General features: G+C 47.6%; 1 protein-coding gene across 3 annotated transcripts in view; it reads left to right on the top strand.

The window, feature by feature from the left end:
- Window positions 1-1087: 1087 nt before the first annotated feature.
- LOC134966338 (Golgi integral membrane protein 4-like) overlaps window positions 1088-23166 on the top strand; it is a 504615-nt gene continuing 482536 nt past the window's right edge. For 2 of the 3 annotated variants that reach the window (XM_063943009.1, XM_063943008.1), the window contains exon 1: window positions 1088-1757. In XM_063943009.1, the coding sequence (XP_063799079.1) occupies window positions 1571-1757 (187 nt within the window). In that variant the 5' untranslated portion in view covers window positions 1088-1570. The remainder of the gene's footprint in view (window positions 1758-23166) is intronic. The other variant, XM_063943006.1, reaches the window with a different exon arrangement.

Raw genomic sequence — 23166 nt, forward strand, 5'->3', positions numbered from 1 at the left:
ACTTTTTGGTGTGCTGGTTCATGTGGGAAAAACCCCCCCACGGATTACCTTTTATATATATATATATATATATATATATATGTGTGTGTGTGTGTATGTATGTATAAATTTACATATACACAATCCCGCACTAGTGTTTAGATTTTCTATTTGTCCGTCTCTTGTCACAAATGTACACGGTACATTAATATAAAGTGCACCTACAGTATATTATTACTTTTTTTTTTTGCTGCTTTTAGTACTGTAGTTTTTACCTGCCACACCCCTGAGTGGTAATAAATATGCCCATAGGTGGAGCTTGACACACCCTTTGGGCGGAGCGTGGCACACCTTCAACGGCGCGCCGCAGAGACATTATGGTACCACCTAGAATCTCCCTGAAACTAGTTTTCAAAAGTAGGCAAGTATGATTATATGGCTTAAAATTAACAAGCGCTGCAGAGAAGTGTCTCTAGAAGCATTGAGATGGGGGCCCCTTCAAAATGTTGCTATGGGGCCCACAAAGTTCTATCTACGCCCCTGATGATGGACATTTAATTCCCATCCCTAGTAAGGTAAGGGCTATGTGGGGCAGATAGTGCATGATGGGACTAAATCAGGGCTGGCCAAACCAGTCCTCGAGATCTACCAACACTTCACATTTTCCAGACCACCTAGCTGGTGCACAGGTGTAGTCATTACTAATTAAGATGTGCTGCATTCATTCCTAACCGACAATTCTACAGATCTCCAAGAGGCCTGGAAAACATGAACTGTTGGTTGATCTCGAGGACTGGTTTGGCCAGCCCTGGACTAAATGGATGAGCCTGTAAGGAGGTAGCCTGTATCAAGCAACAAGTTTTGGGAGGCTTTTTTTCATTATTACCATAATTTTTTTTAACAGAAATCTACACTTACGGTATTTACAGTAATGTAATAACTGGGGAGAGAGCACTGGTGCAGCAGCAGCAATGATTATATTATGCTGGTGGCAGGTGCAGTACACCGACAGCCCAGTGGAAATGGTTAAATGGTGTTGGACCTTTAAGAACTCTAGTCCCTCCCCCTCTAAGAACCCGTGACTGTGTGTAGCAGCCATTGGTCGGACCCCTGTCACTCACTACTGGAAGCTGAGCTTCCTCTTTGAAAATGTTGCAAGTTTTGGCTCGGTCTGGGCGGCGTGAGAGGGGGATTGCCTTTGCCATGGGCTCCTAGATGCTGTATTTCGGGCTGTGGGTGGCAGAAAAGGGCACGTACGAGCACCAGTCTGGCGCACAGGAGCCATGGGATCCATGCAGCCCCCTAGTGATCTGTAAAGTTATCTGTACCGGTAGGAAAGGGGGCTCTGCATGTGACTGCAAAGGTCTGCTGTGGATTTAGGGGAGCTGGGAGGAAGCTTGGCACCTGCTGGCATTCTGCGGATATGCTTCACGCCTCATTGTGCCCTGTGGAACCTGCATGTGACTTGTGCTAAGAGGAATAGAGGAGCCACATTCAGGTGCCAGGAAGGGACTCTGGTGCCCATTCTGTCTTTGGTACCCATGCCAGAGTGAAGTGCCCTTATACAGCTGGCGGTCCTGTGTGCTGAACCATGGGCACTGGGGTCTGCAACAGGAGACAGAAGAGCCTTCTCAACACGGGATTCTGCCTGCTGGCCGTGGTGGGGCTGGGCAGTGGGGTCTACTTGTACAACTACATGATCCACAGATCTAGGACATCGGAAGCCCAGGCTCTGAAATTCAAGCAGCAGCAAGAAACTCTGTCTGCCCAGCTGCAAGGTAACCCACTACCCGCTCATTATCAGGGGCAGGGTCTCCGCTTGGTGTTCGGGTGGCCAGCTCAGTGCTTTGCTTGCGCCGATCTTGCAATCTGCACCCCAGGCTGGATGAGTTGATACATTGCGCAGCACATGCCCCCTCCCCTCCTGTTAGTACTGTGTGCTGCCACTGAGAGTAGAGTTTCAAAGTTCTCGGGAGGAGGAGGCTGCTGCTTCCAATTTAGGATGGACTGTAATGACATAAGGGATTTCTTTCTGGTATTTATAGGGCTAGACGAAATGATATGAAAATAAGTGTTGGACCAAATGAGAATGTTTATATATATATTTGCAAGTATACATTACGTGAGTCTGACTAGTGATGCTCTGGTTTAAATACTTTTACTTTTGTCTCAATAGAATACATGGCAGCCATGTCCATAATAAGAGGTTTTATTTTTTTTAATTCAGTCGTGTGTGTGTGTGTGACACATGAATTACACAGGTTCTGTGGCTGATTAACACCAGCTGAAATCCAGACTTGAAGTCAGCCAGCCACAGAACCTGTGTAATTCATGAGTGTCCTGGTTTAAAGAGATAGTATAGTATGTATATATATATTTTTCACTGAATGTACCTTTAACTGCATGTGAAGCAGCTGTTTAAATGCACAGCTTTTATGTCTTGCTACTTGCATTTTAACATTTTTACAGTATATAGATTTTTTTTTTTCTTCCTCAAATGACTGACTGTGTTTTTAATCGTCAAAGGCAAGCTTTATTTTAATTGTGATCCTATTACACCTTGCATTAAAAAGCTTGAGCAGCCAATTCATGCAAGTAGCCTACATTTCATTTTTAGGAAGATAGCCCAGTAGGACTGTAACTGACCCCTGTGGCAGTTTCAGAAGTGTAATAGGCCCTACACATAAAAAGATCCGCCGCCGAGCTGCCCCGACGGTGGATACGCCCGACGGGTGACCCAATGACGGGGGGAGTGAAGTTTCTTCACTCCCCCCATCACCCGGCTCCATTGAAGTGCAGGCAAATATGGACGAGATCGTCCATATTGGCCTGCATGCACAGCCGACGGGGCACCAGCGATGAACGAGCGCGGGGCCGCGCATCGTTCATCGCTGGTGACTCCACACTCAAAGATATGAACGTTATCTTGTTCAATAATGAACGAGATCGTTCATATCTTTGAGGAATATCGGCCAGTGTGTAGGGCCTATTAGTCCCAGCATGCTTGGTCAGTGGCTGTGAACCAGTTCCCTTAAGCTTATATCATAAGATACCGGATGTTCCCATAGAGTGAAACCGAGACACATAGGGTGGAATTCAATTGTTATTGCAGGTCCCCGCACCCGCTGGCAGCTAGTCAAATGTTTCTGCCGATAGGCGCAAGAACTTTATTTCAGATCGCTATGAAATGCACGTAAAGTGTCCCGTTTGGGCGCCCAATCACAAGTTTTCGTGTTGTGCCCATTCGTTTAGTCAGGTTTTGCCACTTTATGCGGCTAAACCCAACTGATATCAGCATGGTCAGCGTGATAAGGGGGATCCATTGAATATCGCCCCGCGATCTTCCATCAATTCCGACTGGTAATCGGACGAGCGAAAACAATTGAATTCCCCCCATAATATTGTGTGTGTATAATCTATATATAATATAGCAGCAGATAGTGAGGCACTCCTCGACTTTTTAAATATTACAGGTTGAGTATCCCATATCCAAATATTCCGAAATACGGAATATTCCGAAATACGGACTTTTTTGAGTGAGAGTGAGATAGTGAAACCTTTGTTTTTTGACGACTCTATGTACACAATCTTTGTTTAATACACAAAGTTATTAAAAATATTGTATTAAATGACCTTTAGACTGTGTGTATAAGGTGTATATGAAACATAAATGAATTGTGTGAATGTACACACACTTTGTTTAATGCACAAAGTTATAAAAAATATTGGCTAAAATTACCTTCAGGCTGTATGTATAAGGTGTATATGTAACATACATGCATTCTGTGCTTATATTTAGGTCCCATCACCATGATATCTCATTATGGTATGCAATTATTCCAAAATACGGAAAAATCCGATATCCAAAATACCTCTGGTCCCAAGCATTTTGGATAAGGGAGACTCAACCTGTAATACATTTCCAGCTCTCTGATGTTTTACGCCTTTTGTCCTGGATAAACATCTGAGATGTTGAAGTTTCACTAGCAACTGCTGGATTTTTATTAAAAGTTAAGCTGAGGTGTGTCATCCTATCTGCTTCATTGTATGGACCACTGGTTGGGCTTCGGGAGGACACTCTGGTATCAGGTGTTTTATGGAGTGCTGGTCAAAAGTGGGTATTCTTATTTCTCTGACGTCCTAGTGGATGCTGGGAACTCCGTAAGGACCATGGGGAATAGCGGGCTCCGAAGGAGGCTGGGCACTCTAGAAAGATTTATGACTACCTGGTGTGCACTGGCTCCTCCCACTATGACCCTCCTCCAAGCCTCAGTTAGATTTTGTGCCCGGCCGAGGTTGGATGCACACTAGGGGCTCTCCTGAGCCCTTAGAAAGAAAGTATAGATTTAGGTTTTTTATTTTCAGTGAGACCTGCTGGCAACAGGCTCACTGCAGCGAGGGACTAAGGGGAGAAGAAGCGAACTCGCCTGCTTGCAGCCGGATTGGGCTTCTTAGGCTACTGGACACCATTAGCTCCAGAGGGATCGACCGCAGGCCCAGTCCTTGGTGTTCGGTCCCGGAGCCGCGCCGCCGTCCCCCTTACAGAGCCAGAAGCAAGAAGAGGTCCGGAAAATCGGCGGCAGAAGACATCAGTCTCCACCAAGGTAGCGCACAGCACTGCAGCTGTGCGCCATTGCTCCTCACACACACTTCACACTCCGGTCACTGAGGGTGCAGGGCGCTGGGGGGGGGGCGCCCTGAGAAGCAATTATAACACCTTGGCTGGCAAAAATACCACAATATATAGCCCCAGAGGCTATATATGTGGAAAATACCCCTGCCAGAATCCAGAAAAAAGCGGGAGAATAGGCCGCGGAAAAGGGGCGGAGCTATCTCCTGCAGCACACTGGCGCCATTTCTCCTTCACAGATCCGCTGGAAGGAAGCTCCCTGGCTCTCCCCTGCAGTCTACACTACAGAAAAGGGTAAAAAAAGAGAGGGGGGGGGGCACTAAATTTAGGCGCTGTATAAATTATATAAGAAAAGCAGCTATAGGGGACATAACTCAGTTAGTCCCTGCATTATATAGCGCTCTGGTGTGTGCTGGCATACTCTCACTCTGTCCCCCCAAAGGGCTTTTGTGGGTCCTGTCCTCTGTTGGAGCATTCCTTGTGTGTGTGTGTGTGTGCGGTGTGTCGGTACGGCTGTGTCGACATGTTTGATGAGGATAATGATGTGGAGACGGAGCAGATGCCTTTAGAAGGGATGTCACCCCCTGCGGGGCAGACACCTGAGTGGTTGAGCTTATGGAAAGAAATGAGTGCACGTATAGACTCCTTACATAAGAAATTTGACGACATGCCAAATGTGGGACAGCCGACTTCTCAGTTCGTGCCTGTCCAGGCGTCGCACAGGTCATCAGGGGCTCTAAAACGCCCGCTACCTCAGACCGCAGACCCAGATGTCAACACTGATACTGACACCAGTGTCGACGACGATGAGTCTAATCTGATGCCCACTAAGGCCATTCACTGCATGATTGAGGCAATGAAAGAGGTGTTACACATTTCTGATATAAATACAGGTACCACTAAAAAGGGTATTATGTTTGGGGAGAAAAAACTACCCGTAGTTTTTCCCCCATCAGATGAATTAAATGAAGTGTGTGAAGAAGCGTGGGCTTTCCCTGATAAAAAATTGGTAATTCCTAAGAAGGTACTAATGGCGTTCCCTTTCCCGCCAGAGGATAGGTCACGTTGGGAAACACCTCCTAGGGTGGATAAAGCGCTCACACGTTTGTCTAAAAAGGTGGCACTACCGTCTCCGGATACGGCCGCCCTCAAGGAACCTGCTGATAGAAAGCAGGAGGCGATCCTGAAGTCTGTATATACACACTCAGGCATTATACTTAGGCCAGCTATTGCGTCAGCTTGGATGTGCAGTGCTGCCGCTGCGTGGTCAGATAAACTGTCAGAAAATATTGACACATTAGACAGAGACACGATCCTGTTAACCATAGACCATATAAAAGACTCAGTCTTATATACGAGAGATGCACAGAGGGAAATCTGCCGACTGGCATCTAAAGTTAGTGCATTGTCCATTTCTGCTAGGAGAGGCTTATGGACTCGCCAGTGGACAGGAGATGCAGATTCTAAAAGGCACATGGAAGTGTTGCCATATAAGGGTGAGGAATTATTTGGGGATGGTCTCTCGGACCTAGTTTCCACAGCAACGTCTGGGAAGTCAGCATTTTTACCCCATGTCCCCTCACAGCCTAAGAAGGCGCCGTTTTATCAGGTTCAGTCCTTTCGGACCCAGAAAAACAGGCGTGGAAAAGGCGAGTCTTTTCTATCCAGAGGCAGAGGTAGGGGAAAAAGGCTGCAACAAACAGCAGGTTCCCAGGAGCAAAAGTCCTCCCCCCGCTTCTTCTGCCAAGTCCGCCGCATGACGGTGGGGCTCCACAGGCGGAGCCTGGTACGGTGGGGGGCCGCCTCAAGAATTTCAGCGATCAGTGGGCTCGCTCACAGGTGGATCCCTGGATCCTTCAAATAGTATCTCAGGGGTACAAACTGGAATTCGAGGCGTCTCCACCCCACCGGTTCCTAAAATCTGCCTTGCCGATTGCTCCCTCAGACAGGGAGGCGGTGCTAGCGGCAATTCACAAGCTGTATTCCCAGCAGGTGATAATCAAGGTACCCCTACTTCAACAAGGCCGGGGTTACTATTCCACACTATTTGTGGTACCGAAACCGGACGGTTCGGTGAGACCCATTTTAAATTTGAAATCCTTGAACACATACATAAAAAAATTCAAGTTCAAGATGGAATCGCTCAGGGCGGTTATTGTGAGCCTGGAAGAGGGGGATTACATGGTATCTCTGGACATCAAGGATGCTTACTTGCATGTCCCCATTTTCCATCCTCACCAGGAGTACCTCAGATTTGTGGTACAGGATTGCCATTACCAATTCCAGACGCTGCCGTTTGGACTGTCCACGGCACCGAGGGTATTTATCAAGGTGATGGCGGAAATGATGATACTCCTTCGAAAAAAGGGAGTTTTAATTATCCCGTACTTGGACGATCTCCTAATAAAAGCGAGGTCCAAGGAACAGTTGTTGGTGGGAGTAGCACTATCTCAGGAGGTGCTGCACCAGCACGGCTGGATTCTGAATATCCCGAAGTCACAGCTGGTTCCGACGACACGGCTACTGTTCCTGGGTATGATTCTGGATACAGTCCAGAAAAAAGTTTCTCCCGGAGGAGAAAGCCAGGGAGTTGTCATCTCTAGTCAGAGACCTCCTGAAACCAAAACGGGTATCAGTGCATCGCTGCACGCGGGTCCTGGGAAAGATGGTGGCTTCTTACGAAGCAATTCCCTTCGGCAGGTTCCATGCCAGAATCTTTCAGTGGGACCTGTTGGACCAGTGGTCCGGATCGCATCTTCAGATGCATCGCTTGATAACCCTGTCTCCAAGAACCAGGGTGTCTCTACAGTGGTGGCTGCAGAGTGCCCATCTTCTAGAGGGCCGCAGGTTCGGCATACAGGACTGGGTCCTGGTGACCACGGATGCCAGCCTTCGAGGCTGGGGGGCAGTCACACAGGGAAGAAACTTCCAAGGACTATGGTCGAGTCAGGAGACTTCCCTTCACATAAATATTCTGGAACTAAGGGCCATCTACAATGGCCTAAGTCAAGCAAAATCCCTGCTCCTACACCAGCCGGTGCTGATCCAGTCAGACAACATCACGGCAGTCGCCCATGTAAATCGACAGGGCGGCACAAGAAGCAGGATGGCGATGGCAGAAGCCACAAGAATCCTCCGATGGGCGGAGAATCATGTACTAGCACTGTCAGCAGTGTTCATTCCGGGAGTGGACAACTGGGAAGCAGACTTCCTCGGCAGACACGACCTCCACCCGGGAGAGTGGGGACTTCATCCAGAAGTCTTCCAGATGCTGGTAAACCGTTGGGAAAAACCACAGGTGGACATGATGGCGTCCCACCTCAACAAAAAGTTAAAAAGATATTGCGCCAGGTCAAGGGACCCTCAGGCGGTAGCTGTGGACGCTCTAGTGACACCGTGGGTGTACCAGTCGGTTTATGTGTTCCCTCCTCTGCCTCTCATACCAAAGGTATTGAGAATAATAAGAAAGCGAGGAGTAAACACAATTCTTGTGGTTCCGGATTGGCCAAGACGAGCGTGGTACCTGGAACTTCAAGAGATGCTCTCAGAGGACCCGTGGCCTCTACTGCTCAGACAGGACCTGCTACAGCAGGGGCCCTGTCTGTTTCAAGACTTACCGCGGCTGCGTTTGACGGCATGGCGGTTGAACACCGGATCCTAAAGGAAAAGGGTATTCCGGAAGAAGTCATTCCTACGCTTAAGGCCAGGAAAGATGTTACGGCAAAGCATTATCACCGCATATGGCTGAAATATGTTGCATGGTGCGAGGCCAAAAAGGCCCCAACAGAGGAATTTCAACTAGGTCGATTTCTGCATTTCCTGCAAGCAGGAGTGAATATGGGCCTAAAACTAGGCTCCATTAAAGTACAGGTCTCGGCTCTGTCGATTTTCTTTCAAAAAGAACTAGCTTCAGTACCTGAAGTTCAGACATTTGTGAAAGGAGTGCTGCATATTCAGCCCCCGTTTGTGCCTCCTGTGGCACCTTGGGATCTCAACGTGGTGTTGAGTTTCTTAAAATCACATTGGTTTGAGCCACTAAAAACCGTGGATCTGAAATATCTCACGTGGAAAGTGGTCATGTTATTGGCCTTGGCTTCAGCCAGGCGAGTGTCAGAATTGGCGGCTTTATCATGTAAAAGCCCTTATCTGATTTTCCATATGGATAGGGCAGAATTGAGGACTCGTCCCCAATTTCTCCCTAAGGTGGTGTCAGCGTTTCACCTGAACCAGCCTATTGTGGTGCCTGCGGCTACTAAGGATTTGGAGGACTCCAAGTTACTAGATGTTGTCAGGGCCCTGAAAATATGTTTCCAGGACGGCTGGAGTCAGAAAATCTGACTCGCTGTTTATCCTGTATGCACCCAACAAGCTGGGTGCTCCTGCTTCTAAGCAGTCTATTGCTCGCTGAATTTGTAGTACATTTCAGCTTGCACATTCTGTGGCAGGCCTGCCACAGCCAAAATCTGTAAATGCCCATTCCACAAGGAAGGTGGGCTCATCTTGGGCGGCTGCCCGAGGGGTCTCGGCTTTACAACTTTGCCGAGCAGCTACTTGGTCAGGGGCAAACACGTTTGCAAAATTCTACAAATTTGATACCCTGGCTGAGGAGGACCTGGAGTTCTCTCATTCGGTGCTGCAGAGTCATCCGCACTCTCCCGCCCGTTTGGGAGCTTTGGTATAATCCCCATGGTCCTTACGGAGTTCCCAGCATCCACTAGGACGTCAGAGAAAATAAGAATTTACTCACCGGTAATTCTATTTCTCGTAGTCCGTAGTGGATGCTGGGCGCCCATCCCAAGTGCGGATTGTCTGCAATACTTGTAAATAGTTATTGTTAACTAAAGGGTTATTGTTGAGCCATCTGTTGAGAGGCTCAGTTGTTTTCATACTGTCAAACTGGATATAGTATCACGAGTTGTACGGTGTGATTGGTGTGGCTGGTAGGAGTCTTACCCGGGATTCTAAATCCTTCCTTATTATGTCAGCTCGTCCGGGCACAGTGTCCTAACTGAGGCTTGGAGGAGGGTCATAGTGGGAGGAGCCAGTGCACACCAGGTAGTCATAAATCTTTCTAGAGTGCCCAGCCTCCTTCAGAGCCCGCTATTCCCCATGGTCCTTACGGAGTTCCCAGCATCCACTACGGACTACGAGAAATAGAATTACCGGTGAGTAAATTCTTATTTTTCTTAAATCTTAACACCTGTGAAGCGAGTACATACATAGATGTAGGTGTTGGCTGGGGTCATCCAATCTCTAATCCCACTTTACTTTAAAAGCTGCTATGTTTATTAGTCAAGGAGAAGAAAGCTATAGTATCGAGACTAGGATGCAACTGACTTTTGCAATTTTGTGTAGTGAGCCATTGGGTAGCCTGTTAGATGGTATGGCATTGTTTTGTGAAAGTTTAACTCCTGCACCTTCAACATACGGTATTGTGTCGCTTTGTAGAAGAAGTGCTTGCAGGCGATAATACACCCATTTGATATGTGGTCTTGCTGACCAAGGTTTAGATGCTTTTTATGATTACAATCCTACCCATCCACACTTTGGTCTCAATGTAATAGGGTGTGATTTTTCAGGCATCCTAAAAATCGCATCAAATCGCACATTTGAAACTTGCGATTTTTAGCTAAAAATCACAAATGTAATAGGTTTCGATTTTGAGGGTTAAAACAGAAATCGCATGCAATTTTTAGTAATGAGAACTTTTGTTTTTTTTTAGTACATTTTTCATTTCTTTGTGGGGTGAGACATAGGGGTCCCCTGTATTTTTGTAACCAGCTCCGGGCTCCACTAGCCAGGGAAGTAATGCCACAGCTGGTGGACACTTTTATACAGGTAAACAATTTGTGATTTGTAGCGCTCAACCTATATGAGTATGTAAATGATGATGTTGTGAAACCACGTGAAATTTCAAAAGTTATTTGGTTTTATTACTAGAGAAAACAAATGCATAATTGGTGTACATGCATTGCGAAATATCAATTAAAATTGATCTGTTGAGGAAATGTCCTGGGTAGTGATGTAATTATTGTTGGGGATGGTAAAATGCTGGAGCAAAGTTCTGGGGTGCACAACCAGATTGGTATAACTGTAATCTTGGTGGTGTACAGTATCCAGTTAATTCTAAGAAAAAAACTGCAAGAAAAAAACTGCAAGAGAAAAAGTTTTTGTTTTGTTTTGAATGAAAAATAAAAATAAAAATAAGAAAAAATATATATATATTATTTAGAGAAAATATCCATAAAGGAAAAAGGTGGGTCTGTTTAGCTGTAACCCAGCTGGTTCCAAATGGTAATATGGAGTGAAAGTCACTTATAGAGTGGTCAGCGGCGTCCCGCTGACTATTTGCTCGAGCTAATGATGGTACCGGCTTACGGTGATTGCGGTGTTTCCCCGGGGTTCAAGGTGCGCCTGGTGCGGGGAGGGTGAGGGGACAGGGAGCACCGGACTGACCAGGCCCCGTGGGAAGGGATTCCCCCCTCTGTCCTGGTTCGGACAGTGATGGGAGATCCGGCCACCACAGGGACTGATCTGGCGGCGATTGGCTAGTGTGGGCTTGTTAAGAGCCGTCACTGCCCACCGTCCGCCGGGACCGGAGCTACTTGAATCACCTGTCTCTCCCCCCTCCTCCGCTATTCGGCTCGAATAACACCCCACCGGCTTACCTCTTCTCCTTCGGGTCTCTCTCCGTCACTGCTGGCTTCTTCCGGGTAGGGGAGTCACGTGACCCCCGCTCGGCTGGTCTTACAAGAGTTCCACGGCCCGTACTGCCTGTACGGTGTCGGTGTGAGTTTAGTAGTAGATGCCCAACGCGTTTCAACCCTCTAGGGATCTTCTTCCAGGGATTCGTGAGTGATGTTTGAAAGTCGTTTCACCCTTTAAAAAGGGGAAATGGTTCAGTCTCATTGGTTCATATCCCGGTGTACGCCTCCTTGTGGTTTCTTCTGTTTCAATTGGTCTTTCTAAACCTCAATCATGTTATGTAAACATAGAATTGAAGCTTCGAGTGTATTTTGTGTGTAGGATGAGGACGAGAATCCATCAGTTTTTTTCTTATCAATATGGATTGCTACTGATCATAATAGTTTACTTGCTTTATTGGTGGTGTGTCCTAATCTCCCTGTATAACCATCAGTTTGAATATGGTTGTTAGTGATATATGCTAGAGTGTTAATCTGCTGATAAATGACTTGTTCTGGACACATGTTGCATCATCATAATTGCGTCTCCAAAAATGGAGAATGAATGATTGGTTGAGAGTAATGTTTACTTTCTTAAGATTGGGGTATGACATACCTGTAGTGTAATGGTATTGGATAAGGTTAGCCTCATGTACCCGTGTATATTTCATGACGATAACTGATTCATATATGCAAGTTTTTTGGTTTATTTGCGCCCATGGTTGAGGTGTGTAATCACTATATATGGAATCCTGATATAATGCCCTATGTGTGTGGCTAGGCAACCCGTGTTATCATGTGTCACTGGGTACTGGGAATGTACAGTTCTGTTATTGGCTCCCTGATTGGCTGGCGGGTCTCTAAGTGACAGAAGTCATGAGGGACCCGGCATTTGGGAAAAGGGGATCCATGTGTATACATGGATCCTCTTACTGTCCGCTCTTTCTTTTTTTAAATTCTGTAGGTAGCACCAGTCTCATGTTCCACTGGTGATTAGATTCCTCTAATTTTTACCCACTGGGACAAATATGGGTGATATCTTGTATATAAGGCTTCTATGCAGTATGTGTGCTGTGTGTAGTTAAGCATCACTTGTTTACGACAGTCCTTCAAATTTCAAATTATAGAGCTGTCGGACATGTGCCCACTCACTTTTACTGGAGGGGTCCGGATATCTCTCGGCTTCTTATAGATCCTGGCGAGACGGCTTCTCAGGGCCAATGCTTGTTAAGATCCAGGGAACCCCTACACAATTTTTCCCGCTGTATCTTGGCAACCAGGACTGGCTCAAAGGGCCAGGGGCTGGCTATTTTTTTGGGGATGGGGGGGGGAGTTGCTTCATGCTGGAGCCATCTTCTGGAACTTAATTTGCCCGATAGGGGCCACCAGACCTTGCTTTCCAATGGAACTTGTTGCATGGGTAATTGAAACCATTTTATGGCAGGAGTTAGAAAGTGAGTGTGACCTCCGGTTAGATGGCTGCTATAGCTGTACAATGGGGTGCCATGTTTTATACACACCAGCTGTCACTGCAGACTGGATCTTCAGAAGGCAGGGGAGGAGGTGCTCAGTTTAGTAAAACTCTTAATATGTGAGCTGTTCATTACGGAGCATTTTAAAAAGCTACACCTACACTGGCAAACAACAAAATTGTGTTCTCAATCTGGCCTTAGTGCCTCATAGTACACGACTAGAAAAGTTATGGTAATCTTATACACAAGTGGGGGCAGCATCAGGTGGCCCTCTAACTTTCAAGATGGCTACACATACTCTTATGGCCCCCATACATCTGAGATTTATTGGGGCAATTCCCCAATCCCACAACAGCCGTATCGAGAATATTAAACCTGTTTAAAAATCCCAATCCCCATTCTTGGTCGGGATGGGGGAATCAGGCATTTTGAAAATGTTTCAATAATTAATGCATTTAATCAATGATGGAGACCTACTGTATTTGCAATATCATACAGCAGACCGATATGACAACATAGCAGGAGGATCTTGGAGCTGCATCACTGCTGTAGAACATGCTAAAAGTGCATGAGAAAGTTGCATCGTTGATTCCACTTTTTCTGGTCTCTAACTTGATGTCTGAGATGTTGTGTAGGATTTAGGATTCCATAACATTTTCCTTTTTTTTTTTTTTTTGTGACAAAAATCTCTTCTGCTTTTCATTAGGGAAATTGAAATCCAAGCGAACAGCAAGATTATTATTTTTGTGGTGAACAAGTACAGCAATAGTTATTTATACAAATAACACATCTAATAACATAAAGCCACAACCACAGTTTTCACAAACTAGACTTGACATAAACAATATAACAATGTATTCCTGAGTGACTCATTTTCTGGGAGAGGGTAAATAAGGGGAAGGGTGGTGGTTAATGAACTATATTTTTATCCTCTCCCTTTTGGAGAAGGGAAAAAAAAAGTGAAGAACAAAACTGGACGTTTTAGTTTGTCTAAAGGAAAATTGGTGCACAGAGTATATTATTGGCAATGTTGAAAGGAAACGCACAAGTCTGGGTGGAAGTAGGTATGTGTTAATCGTGCACATGGTTGAAGGGGGTTGTATCTTCTTCAGCTAGGTAGACGCTATGCAAAAGTGTGTGCTGATACCATAAACGCTCGGATCTGACGGAGCGATTATTGCATCAGTTCGCACCTCTACATTTTCTTGCTTAGTGTGTACTCTCTTTTGATCTCTAAAACAGAATTGGGTGGTTGGAAACAATATAGCAGCACACACTATCATTTTCTCGATCAGGAGTGTTTTCAGAGATTATTCTTTAAAATGAAGTAACGCTATCCCATTATTGGCTGATCAACCTGATAAAATAGTTTAGTGCAGTGGTTTCCAAACTCTGTCTTCAGGGGCCCCTTAACAGTACCCTCCCCGTTCTCTTAATTTATTGATCCGCAATCGGGATGATTCCTATTTTTTTTTTGTATTTTTGCAAATTTTTTTTTTTATGTACGACAAACACCCATTTCTACTATGATTAGTGGATAGATCATACATGTGCACTTAGTGAGATCAGATAAACACTACCATTTTGTATTACATTGCATTAAGTATCAGATTAATCAGGAGCAGTTGCAAAAACCATTGGTGATATATATGAAATAGTGTACCCTTTGACTGAAGGTTTTTGAATCACCGTGGACAGCAATATAAAGCATCTTGTTCTGGTAATGGTATTGTACCACCTATAATATATTTAGACATTTGTATACGTATCTTATGCTGCTTTCAGATCGCAAATGCCGGATCCCACCCGGTAAGAGAAACGTGTCCTTACCGGGTGGGATCCGGCATTTGCGCTCATTTGCTGGCTTTCCGACCCGGCAATATACCGGGTCGGTTGCCATAGCAGCGGGGGGCGCAGCAGCAGCGGGAGTGGAGGCGGCGCCGGGAGATGAGCTCATCTCCTGTGCCGCCTCTCCCTATGCTGTGAATGGGAGCCGTGTCGCATCGGGACGGCTCCCATTCACACTGCACCTGACCCGGTATTCAACCCGGTAATGACCCTTCTTTTCTCTGACGTCCTAAGTGGATGCTGGGACTCCGTAAGGACCATGGGGAATAGCGGCTCCGCAGGAGACTGGGCACAACTAAGAAAGCTTTAGGACTAACTGGTGTGCACTGGCTCCTCCCACTATGACCCTCCTCCAGACCTCCGTTAGAATCTTGTGCCCGGCTGAGCTGGATGCACACTAGGGGCTCTCCTGAGCTCTTAGAGAGAGAGTATATTTTAGGTTTTTTATTTTACAGTGAGATCTGCTGGCAACAGACTCACTGCAGCGAGGGACTAAGGGGAGAAGAAGCGAACCTACCTAACTGGTGGTAGCTTGGGCTTCTTAGGCTACTGGACACAATTAGCTCCAGAGGGATCGACCGCATGGAACCGGCCATTGATGTTCGGTCCCGGAGCCTCGCCACCGGCCCCCTTACAGAGCCAGAAGCAAGAAGTGATCCGGAAAATCGGCGGCAGAAGACTCCTGTCTTCAACAAGGTAGCGCACAGCACTGCAGCTGTGCGCCATTGCTCCTCTTGCACACCTCACACTGTGGTCACTGATGGGTGCAGGGGGGGGGGGGGGGGCGCCCTGGGCAGCAATATAAACACCTTGCCTGGCAAAATCATCACAATATATAGCCCCAGAGGCTATATATGTGATAAATACCCCTGCCAGAATCCATAAAAAAAGCGGGAGAAAAGTCAGCCGAAAACGGGGCGGAGCTATCTCCCTCAGCACACTGGCGCCATTTCTCCCTCACAGCTCCGCTGGAAGGAAGCTCCCTGGCTCTCCCCTGCAGTCTACACTACAGAAGGGTAAAAAAGAGGGGGGGCACTCAATTTAGGCGCAATATACATATATAGCAGCTATAAGGGGATATAATTTAGTTAATCCCTGTATTATATAGCACTCTGGTGTGTGCTGGCATACTCTCTCTCTGTCTCCCCAAAGGGCTTTGTGGGGTCCTGTCTCCTGTCAGAGCATTCCCTGTGTGTGTGCGGTGTGTCGGTACGGCTGTGTCGACATGTTTGATGAGGAGACTTATGTGGAGGCGGAGCAAATGCCTGTAAATGTGTTGTCACCCCCTGCGGGGCAGACACCTGAATGGATGGATATGTGGAAGGAATTACGTGAAAGTGTCGACTCCTTACATAAAAAAATAAGATTTTACTCACCGGTAAATCTATTTCTCGTAGTCCGTAGTGGATGCTGGGACTCCGTAAGGACCATGGGGATTAGCGGCTCCGCAGGAGACTGGGCACAACTAAAGAAAGCTTTAGGACTACCTGGTGTGCACTGGCTCCTCCCGCTAAGACCCTACTCCAGACCTCAGTTAGGATATTGTGCCCGGAAGAGCTGACACAATAAGGAAGGATTTTGAATCCCGGGTAAGACTCATGCCAGCCACACCAATCACACCGTATAACTCGTGATACTATACCCAGTTAACAGTATGAAATATAACTGAGCCTCTCAACAGATTGCTCAACAATAACCCTTTAGTTAAGCAATAACTATAAACAAGTATTGCAGACAATCCGCACTTGGGATGGGCGCCCAGCATCCACTACGGACTACGAGAAATAGATTTACCGGTGAGTAAAATCTTATTTTCTCTGACGTCCTAAGTGGATGCTGGGACTCCGTAAGGACCATGGGGATTATACCAAAGCTCCCAAACGGGCGGGAGAGTGCGGATGACTCTGCAGCACCGAATGAGCAACCTCTAGGTCCTCCTCAGCCAGGGTATCAAACTTGTAGACTCTTGCAAAAATGTTTGAACCCGACCAAGTAACAGCTCTGCAAAAGTTGTAAAGCCGAGACCCCTCGGGCAGCCGCCCAAGAAGAGCCCACTTTCCTCGTGGAATGGGCTTTTACAGATTTAGGGTGCGGCAGTCCAGCCGCAGCATGTGCAAGTTGAATCGTGCTACAGATCCAGCGAGCAAAAGTCTGCTTAGAAGTAGGAGCACCCAGCTTGTTGGGTGCATACAGGAGAAATAGCGAGTCAGTTTTCCTGACTCCAGCCGTCCTGGAAACCTATACTTTTCAGGGCCCTGACTACGTCCAGTAACTTGGAATCCTCCAAGTCCCAAGTAGCCGCAGGCACCACAACAGGTTGGTTCACATGAAAAACTGATACCACCTTAGGAAGGAATTGGGAACGAGTCCTCAATTCCGCCTTAGCCATATAAAATACAGATAAGGGCTTTTGTATGACAAAGCCGCCAATTCTGATACACGCCTGGCCGACGCCAAGGCCCACAGCATGACCACTTTCCACGTGAGGTATTGTAGCTTCACGTATTTAAGTGGCTCAACCCAATGCGACTTCAGGAAATCCAACACCACGTTGAGATCCCACGGTGCCACTTGAGGCACAAACGGGGGCTGACTATGCAGCACTCCCTTCACAAAAGTCTGAACTTCAGGCAGTGAAGCCAGTTCTATTTTGGAAGAAAATCGATAGAGCCAAAATCTGGACCCTAATGGAACCCAATTTTAGGCCCATAGTCACCTCTGACTGTAGGAAGTGCAGAAATCGACCTAGCTGAAATTTCTCCTTTGGGGCCTTCCTGGCCTCACAGCACGCAACATATTTCCGCCACATGCGGTGATAATGGTTTGCGTTCACTTCTGTCCTAGCTTTAAATTGCGTAGGGATAACTTCCTCCGGAATGTCCTTTTCCTTCAGGATCCGGCGTTCAACCGCCATGCCGTCAAACGCAGCCGCGGTACGTCTTGGAACAGACAGGCCCCCTGCTGCAGCAGGTCCTGTCTGAGCGGCAGAGGCCATGGGTCCTCTGAGATCATTTCTTGGAGTTCTGGGTACCAAGCTCTTTTTTTGGCCAACCCGGAACAATGAGTATAGTTCTTACTCCTCTCCTTCTTATTATTCTCATTAACCTGGGTAAGAGAGGCAGAGAAGGGAAACGCATACGCCGACTGGTACACCCACGGTGTTACCAGAGCGTCCACAGCTATCGCCTGAGGGTCCCTTGACCTGGCGCAATATCTTTGTAGCTGTTTGTTGAGGCGGAACGCCATTATGTCCACCTGTGGCCTTTCCCAACGGTGTACAATCATTTGGAAAACTTCTGGATGAAGTCCCCACTCTCCCGGGTGGAGGCCGTGTCTTCTGAGAAAGTCTGCTTCTCAGTTGTCCACTCCGGGAATGAACACTGCTGACAGTGCTAACACATGATTTTCCGCCCATCGGAGAATCCTTGTGGCTTCTGCCATCGCCATCCTGCTTCTTGTGCCGCCCTGTCGGTTTACATGAGCGACCGCCGTGATGTTGTCTGACTGGATCAGCACCGGCCGGTGTTGAAGCAGGGTCTAGCCTGACTTAGGGCATTGTAAATGGCCCTTAGTTCCAGAATATTTATGTGTAGGGAAGTCTCCTGACTTTTCTATAGCCTTGGAAGTTTCTTCCCTGTGTGACTGCCCCCCAGCCTCGAAGGCTGGCATCCGTGGTCACCAGGACCCAGTCCTGTATGCCGAATCTGCGGCCCCCTAGACGATGAGCACTCTGCAGCCACCACAACAGCGACACCCTGGCCCATGGAGACAGGGTTATCCGCCGATGCATCTGAAGATGCGACCCGGACCACTTGTCCCACAGATCCCACTGGAAGATCCTTGCATGGGACCTGGCGAATGGAATTTCTTCGTAAGAAGCTACCATCATTCCCAGGGCTCGCGTGCATTGATGCACCGACACCTGTATCTGTATTAGGAGGTCTCTGTCTAGAGACGACAACTCCTTGGACTTCTCCTCCAGGAGAAAACCTTTTTATCCTGTTCTGTGTCCAGAACCATACCCAGGAACAGTAGACGCATCGTAGGAACCAGCTGCGACTTTGGAATATTCAGAAACCAGCCGTGCTGTTGTAGCACTTCCCGAGATAGTGCTACTCCGACGAACAACTGCTCCCTGGACCTCGCCTTTATAAGGAGATCGTCCAAGTACGGGATAATTATTTCGGCCATTACCTTGGTAAATACCCTCGGTGTCGGGGACAGACCAACGGCAACGTCTGGAATTGGTAATGACAATCCTGTACCATAATTTTGAGGTACTCCTGGTGAAGAGGGTAAATAGGGACATGCAGGTAAGCATCCTTGATGTCCAGTGATACCATGAAATTCTCCAGGCTTGCAATAATCGCCCTGAGCGATTCCATTTTGAACTTGAACCTTCGTATATAAGTGTTCAAGGCTTTCAATTTTAGAATGGGTCTCACCGAACCGTCTGGTTTCGGTACCACAACATTTTGGAATAGTAACCCCCGCCTTGTTGAAGGAGGGGTACCTTGATTTCACCTGCTGGAAGTACAGCTTGTGAATTGCCGCCAGTACTACCTTTCTCCGAGGCAGCAGGCAAGGCTGATGTGAGGTAACGGCGAGGGGGAGTCGCCTCGAACTCCAGCCTGTATCCCTGTGATACTATTTGCAGAACCTAGGGATCCACCTGTGGGCAAGCCCACTGGTCCCTGAAGTTCCCGAGATGCGCCCCTACCGCACCTGTCTCCACCTGTGGAGCCCCAGCGTCATGCGGTGGACTCAGAGGAAGCGGGGGAAGATTTTTGATCCTGGGAACTGGCTGCTGGTGCAGCTTTTTCCTTCTTCCCTTGTCGTCTCTGTGCAGAAAGGAAGCGCCTTTGACCCGCTTGCTTTTCTGAAGCCGAAAGGACTGTACCTGAAAATACGGTGCTTTCTTAGGCTGTGAGGAAACCTGAGGTAAAAATTTTTTCTTCCCAGCTGTTGCTGTGGATACGAGGTCCCAGAGACCATCCCCAAACAATTCCTCACCCTTATAAGGCAGAATCTCCATGTGCCTTTCACAGGCAGCATCACCTGTCCACTGCCGGGTTTCTAATACCCTCCTGGCAGAATGGACATTACATTAATTCTGGATGCCAGCCGGCAAATATCCCTCTGTGCATCCTTTATATATAAGACGACGTCTTTAATATGCTCTATGTTAGCAAAATATTATCCCTGTCTTAGAGTATTAATATTATCTGACAGGGTATCAGACCACGCTGCAGCAGCACTATTTATGCTGAGGCAATTGCAGGTCTCAGTATATAACCTGAGTGTGTATATACAGACTTCAGGATAGCCTCCTGCTTTTTATCAGCAGGCTCCTTCAAGGTGGCCGTATCCTAAGACGGCAGTGCCACCTTTTTTGACAAACGTGTGAGCGCCTTATCCACCCTAAGGGATATCTCCCAACGTGACCTATCCTCTGGCGGGAAAGGGTACGACATCAGTAACTTTTTTAGAAATTACCAGTTTCTTATCGGGGGAACCCACGCTTCTTTACACACTTCATTCATTCATCTGATGGGGGAACAAAACACTGGCTGCTTTTTCTCCCCAAAAATAAAACCCCTTTTATGTGGTACTTGGGTTCATGTCAGAAATGCGTAACACATTTTTCATTGCCGAGATCATGTAACGGATGTTCCTAGTGGATTGTGTATATGTCTCAACCTCGTCGACACTGGAGTCAGACTCCGTGTCGACATCTGTCTGCCATCTGAGGTAACGGGCGTTTTTTGAGCCCCTGATGGCCTTTGAGACGCCTGGGCAGGCGCGGGCTGAGAAGCCGGCTGTTACGTCATCCAGCCTTTTATGTATGAGTTGACATTGTCGGTTAATACCTTCCACCTATCCATCCACTCTGGTGTCGGCCCCACAGGGGGCGACATCCCATTTATCGGCCTCTGCTCCGCCTCCACGTAACCTTCCTCATCCAACATGTCGACACAGCCGTACCGACACACCGCACACACACAGGGAATGCTCTGACTGAGGACAGGACCCCACAAAGTCCTTTGGGGAGACAGAGAGTATGCCAGCACACACCAGAGCGCTATATAATGCAGGGATTAACACTATAACTGAGTGATTTTTCCCCCAATAGCTGCTTGTATACATATATTGCGCCTAAATTTAGTGCCCCCCCTCTCTTTTTAACCCTTTGAGCCTGAAAACTACAGGGGAGAGCCTGGGGAGCTTTCTTCCAGCTGCACTGTGAAGAGAAAATGGCGCCAGTGTGCTGAGGGAGATAGCTCCGCCCCTTTTTCGCTGACTTTTCTCCCGCTTTTTTATGGAATCTGGCAGGGGTATTTATCACATATATAGCTTCTGGGGCTATATATTGTGATTATTTGCCAGCCAAGGTGTCTTATATTGCCCTCAGGGCGCCCCCCCCCCAGCGCCCTGCACCCATCAGTGACCGGAGTGTGAGGTGTACATGAGGAGCAATGGCGCACAGCTGCAGTGCTGTGCGCTACCTTGGTGAAGACCGAAGTCTTCTGCTCCGATTTTTCCGGACTCTTCATGCTTCTGGCTCTGTAAGGGGGATGGCGGCGCGGCTCCGGGAACGAACACCAAGGTCGGGTCCTGCGGTCGATCCCTCTGGAGCTAATGGTGTCCAGTAGCCTAAGAAGCCCAAACTACCACCTGTTAGGTAGGTTCGCTTCTTCTCCCCTTAGTCCCTCGTTGCAGTGAGTCTGTTGCCAGCAGATCTCACTGTAAAATAAAAAACCTAAATATACTTTCTTTCTAGGAGCTCAGGAGAGCCCCTAGTGTGCATCCAGCTCAGCCGGGCACAGAAATCTAACTGAGGTCTGGAGGAGGGTCTTAGTGGGAGGAGCCAGTGCACACCAGGTAGTCCTAAAGCTTTCGTTAGTTGTGTCCAGTCTCCTGCGGAGCCGCTAATCCCCATGGTCCTTACGGAGTCCCAGCATCCACTTAGGACGTCAGAGAAATTTGATGACATGCCAAATGTGGGACTGCCGGCTCGTTCCTGCCCAGACGTCTCAAAGGCCATCAGGGGCTCTAAAACGCCCGCTCCCTCAGATGGCAGACACAGATGTCGACACGGATACTGATACCAGTGTCGACGACGAAGAGACTAATGTTATGTCCAGTAGGGCCACTCGTTACATGATTGAGGCAATGAAAAATGTTTTACACATTTCTGATGTGACCCCAGGTACCACAAAAAAGGGTATTATGTTTGGAGAGAAAAAACTCCCAGTAGTTTTTCCCCCTTCTGAAGAATTAAATGAAGTGTGTGAAGTAGCGTGGGCTTGTCCAGATAAAAAATTGGTAATTTCTAAAAAGTTACTAATGGCGTACCCTTTCCCGCCAGAGGATAGGTCACGTTGGGAAACACCCCCTAAGGTGGATAAAGCGCTTACACGCTTATTAAAAAAAGGTGGCACTACCGTCTCCGGATACGGCCGCCCTGAAGGAGCCTGCTGATAGATAGCAGGAGGCTCTCCTGAAGGCTATATATATACACACACTGGTTTTATACTGAGACCAGCTATTGCTTCAGCATGGATGTGCAGTGCGGCAGCTGCGTGGTCAGATTCCCTGTCCGAAAACATTGACACCCTAGACAGGGACACTATATTGCTAAACATAGAGCATATTAAAGACGCTGTCTTATACATGAGAGATGCACAGAGGGATATTTGCCGGCTGGCATCTAAAATAAGTGCACTGTCCATTTCTGCCAGGAGAGGGTTATGGACTCGACAGTGGACAGGTGATGCAGATTCTAAAAGGCACATGGAAGTTTTGCCTTATAAGGGTGAGGAGTTGTATGGTGATGGTCTTTCAGACCTAGTGTCCACAGCAACGGCTGGGAAGTCAGCATTTTTACCACATGTCCCCTCACAACCAAAGAAAGTACCGTATTATCAGGTACAGTCCTTTCGTCCCTAAAAGAGCAGGCGGGGTAGAGGCGCGTCCTTTCTGCCCAGAGGCAGAGGTAGGGGAAAAAAGCTGCAGCATACAGCCAGTTCCCAGGAACAAAAGTCCTCCCCCGCTTCTTCTTCTAAGTCCGCCGCATGACGCTGGGGCTCAACAGGCGGAGCCAGGTACGGTGGGGGCCCGTCTCAAAAACTTCAGCAATCAGTGGGCTCGCTCACAAGTAGATCCCTGGATCCTTCAAGTGGTATCTCAGGGTTACAGGCTGGAATTCGAGACATTTCCCCCCCGCCGTTTCCTCAAATCTGCCTTGCCAACAACTCCCTCAGACAGGGAGGCTGTGATAGAGGCAATTCACAAGCTGTATTCACAGCAGGTGATAGTCAAGGTGCCCCTACTTCAACAAGGACGGGGTTACTATTCCACAATGTTTGTGGTACCGAAACCGGACGGTTCGGTGAGACCCATTTTAAATTTGAAATCCTTGAACACATATATAAAAAAATTCAAGTTCAAGATGGAATCGCTCAGGGCGGTTATTGCAAGCCTGGAAGAGGGGGATTACATGGTATCACTGGACATCAAGGATGCTTACCTGCATGTCCCCATTTACCATCCT

This window comes from Pseudophryne corroboree, chromosome 10 (assembly GCF_028390025.1).
Source record: "Pseudophryne corroboree isolate aPseCor3 chromosome 10, aPseCor3.hap2, whole genome shotgun sequence".
Classification (NCBI taxonomy): domain Eukaryota; kingdom Metazoa; phylum Chordata; class Amphibia; order Anura; family Myobatrachidae; genus Pseudophryne; species Pseudophryne corroboree.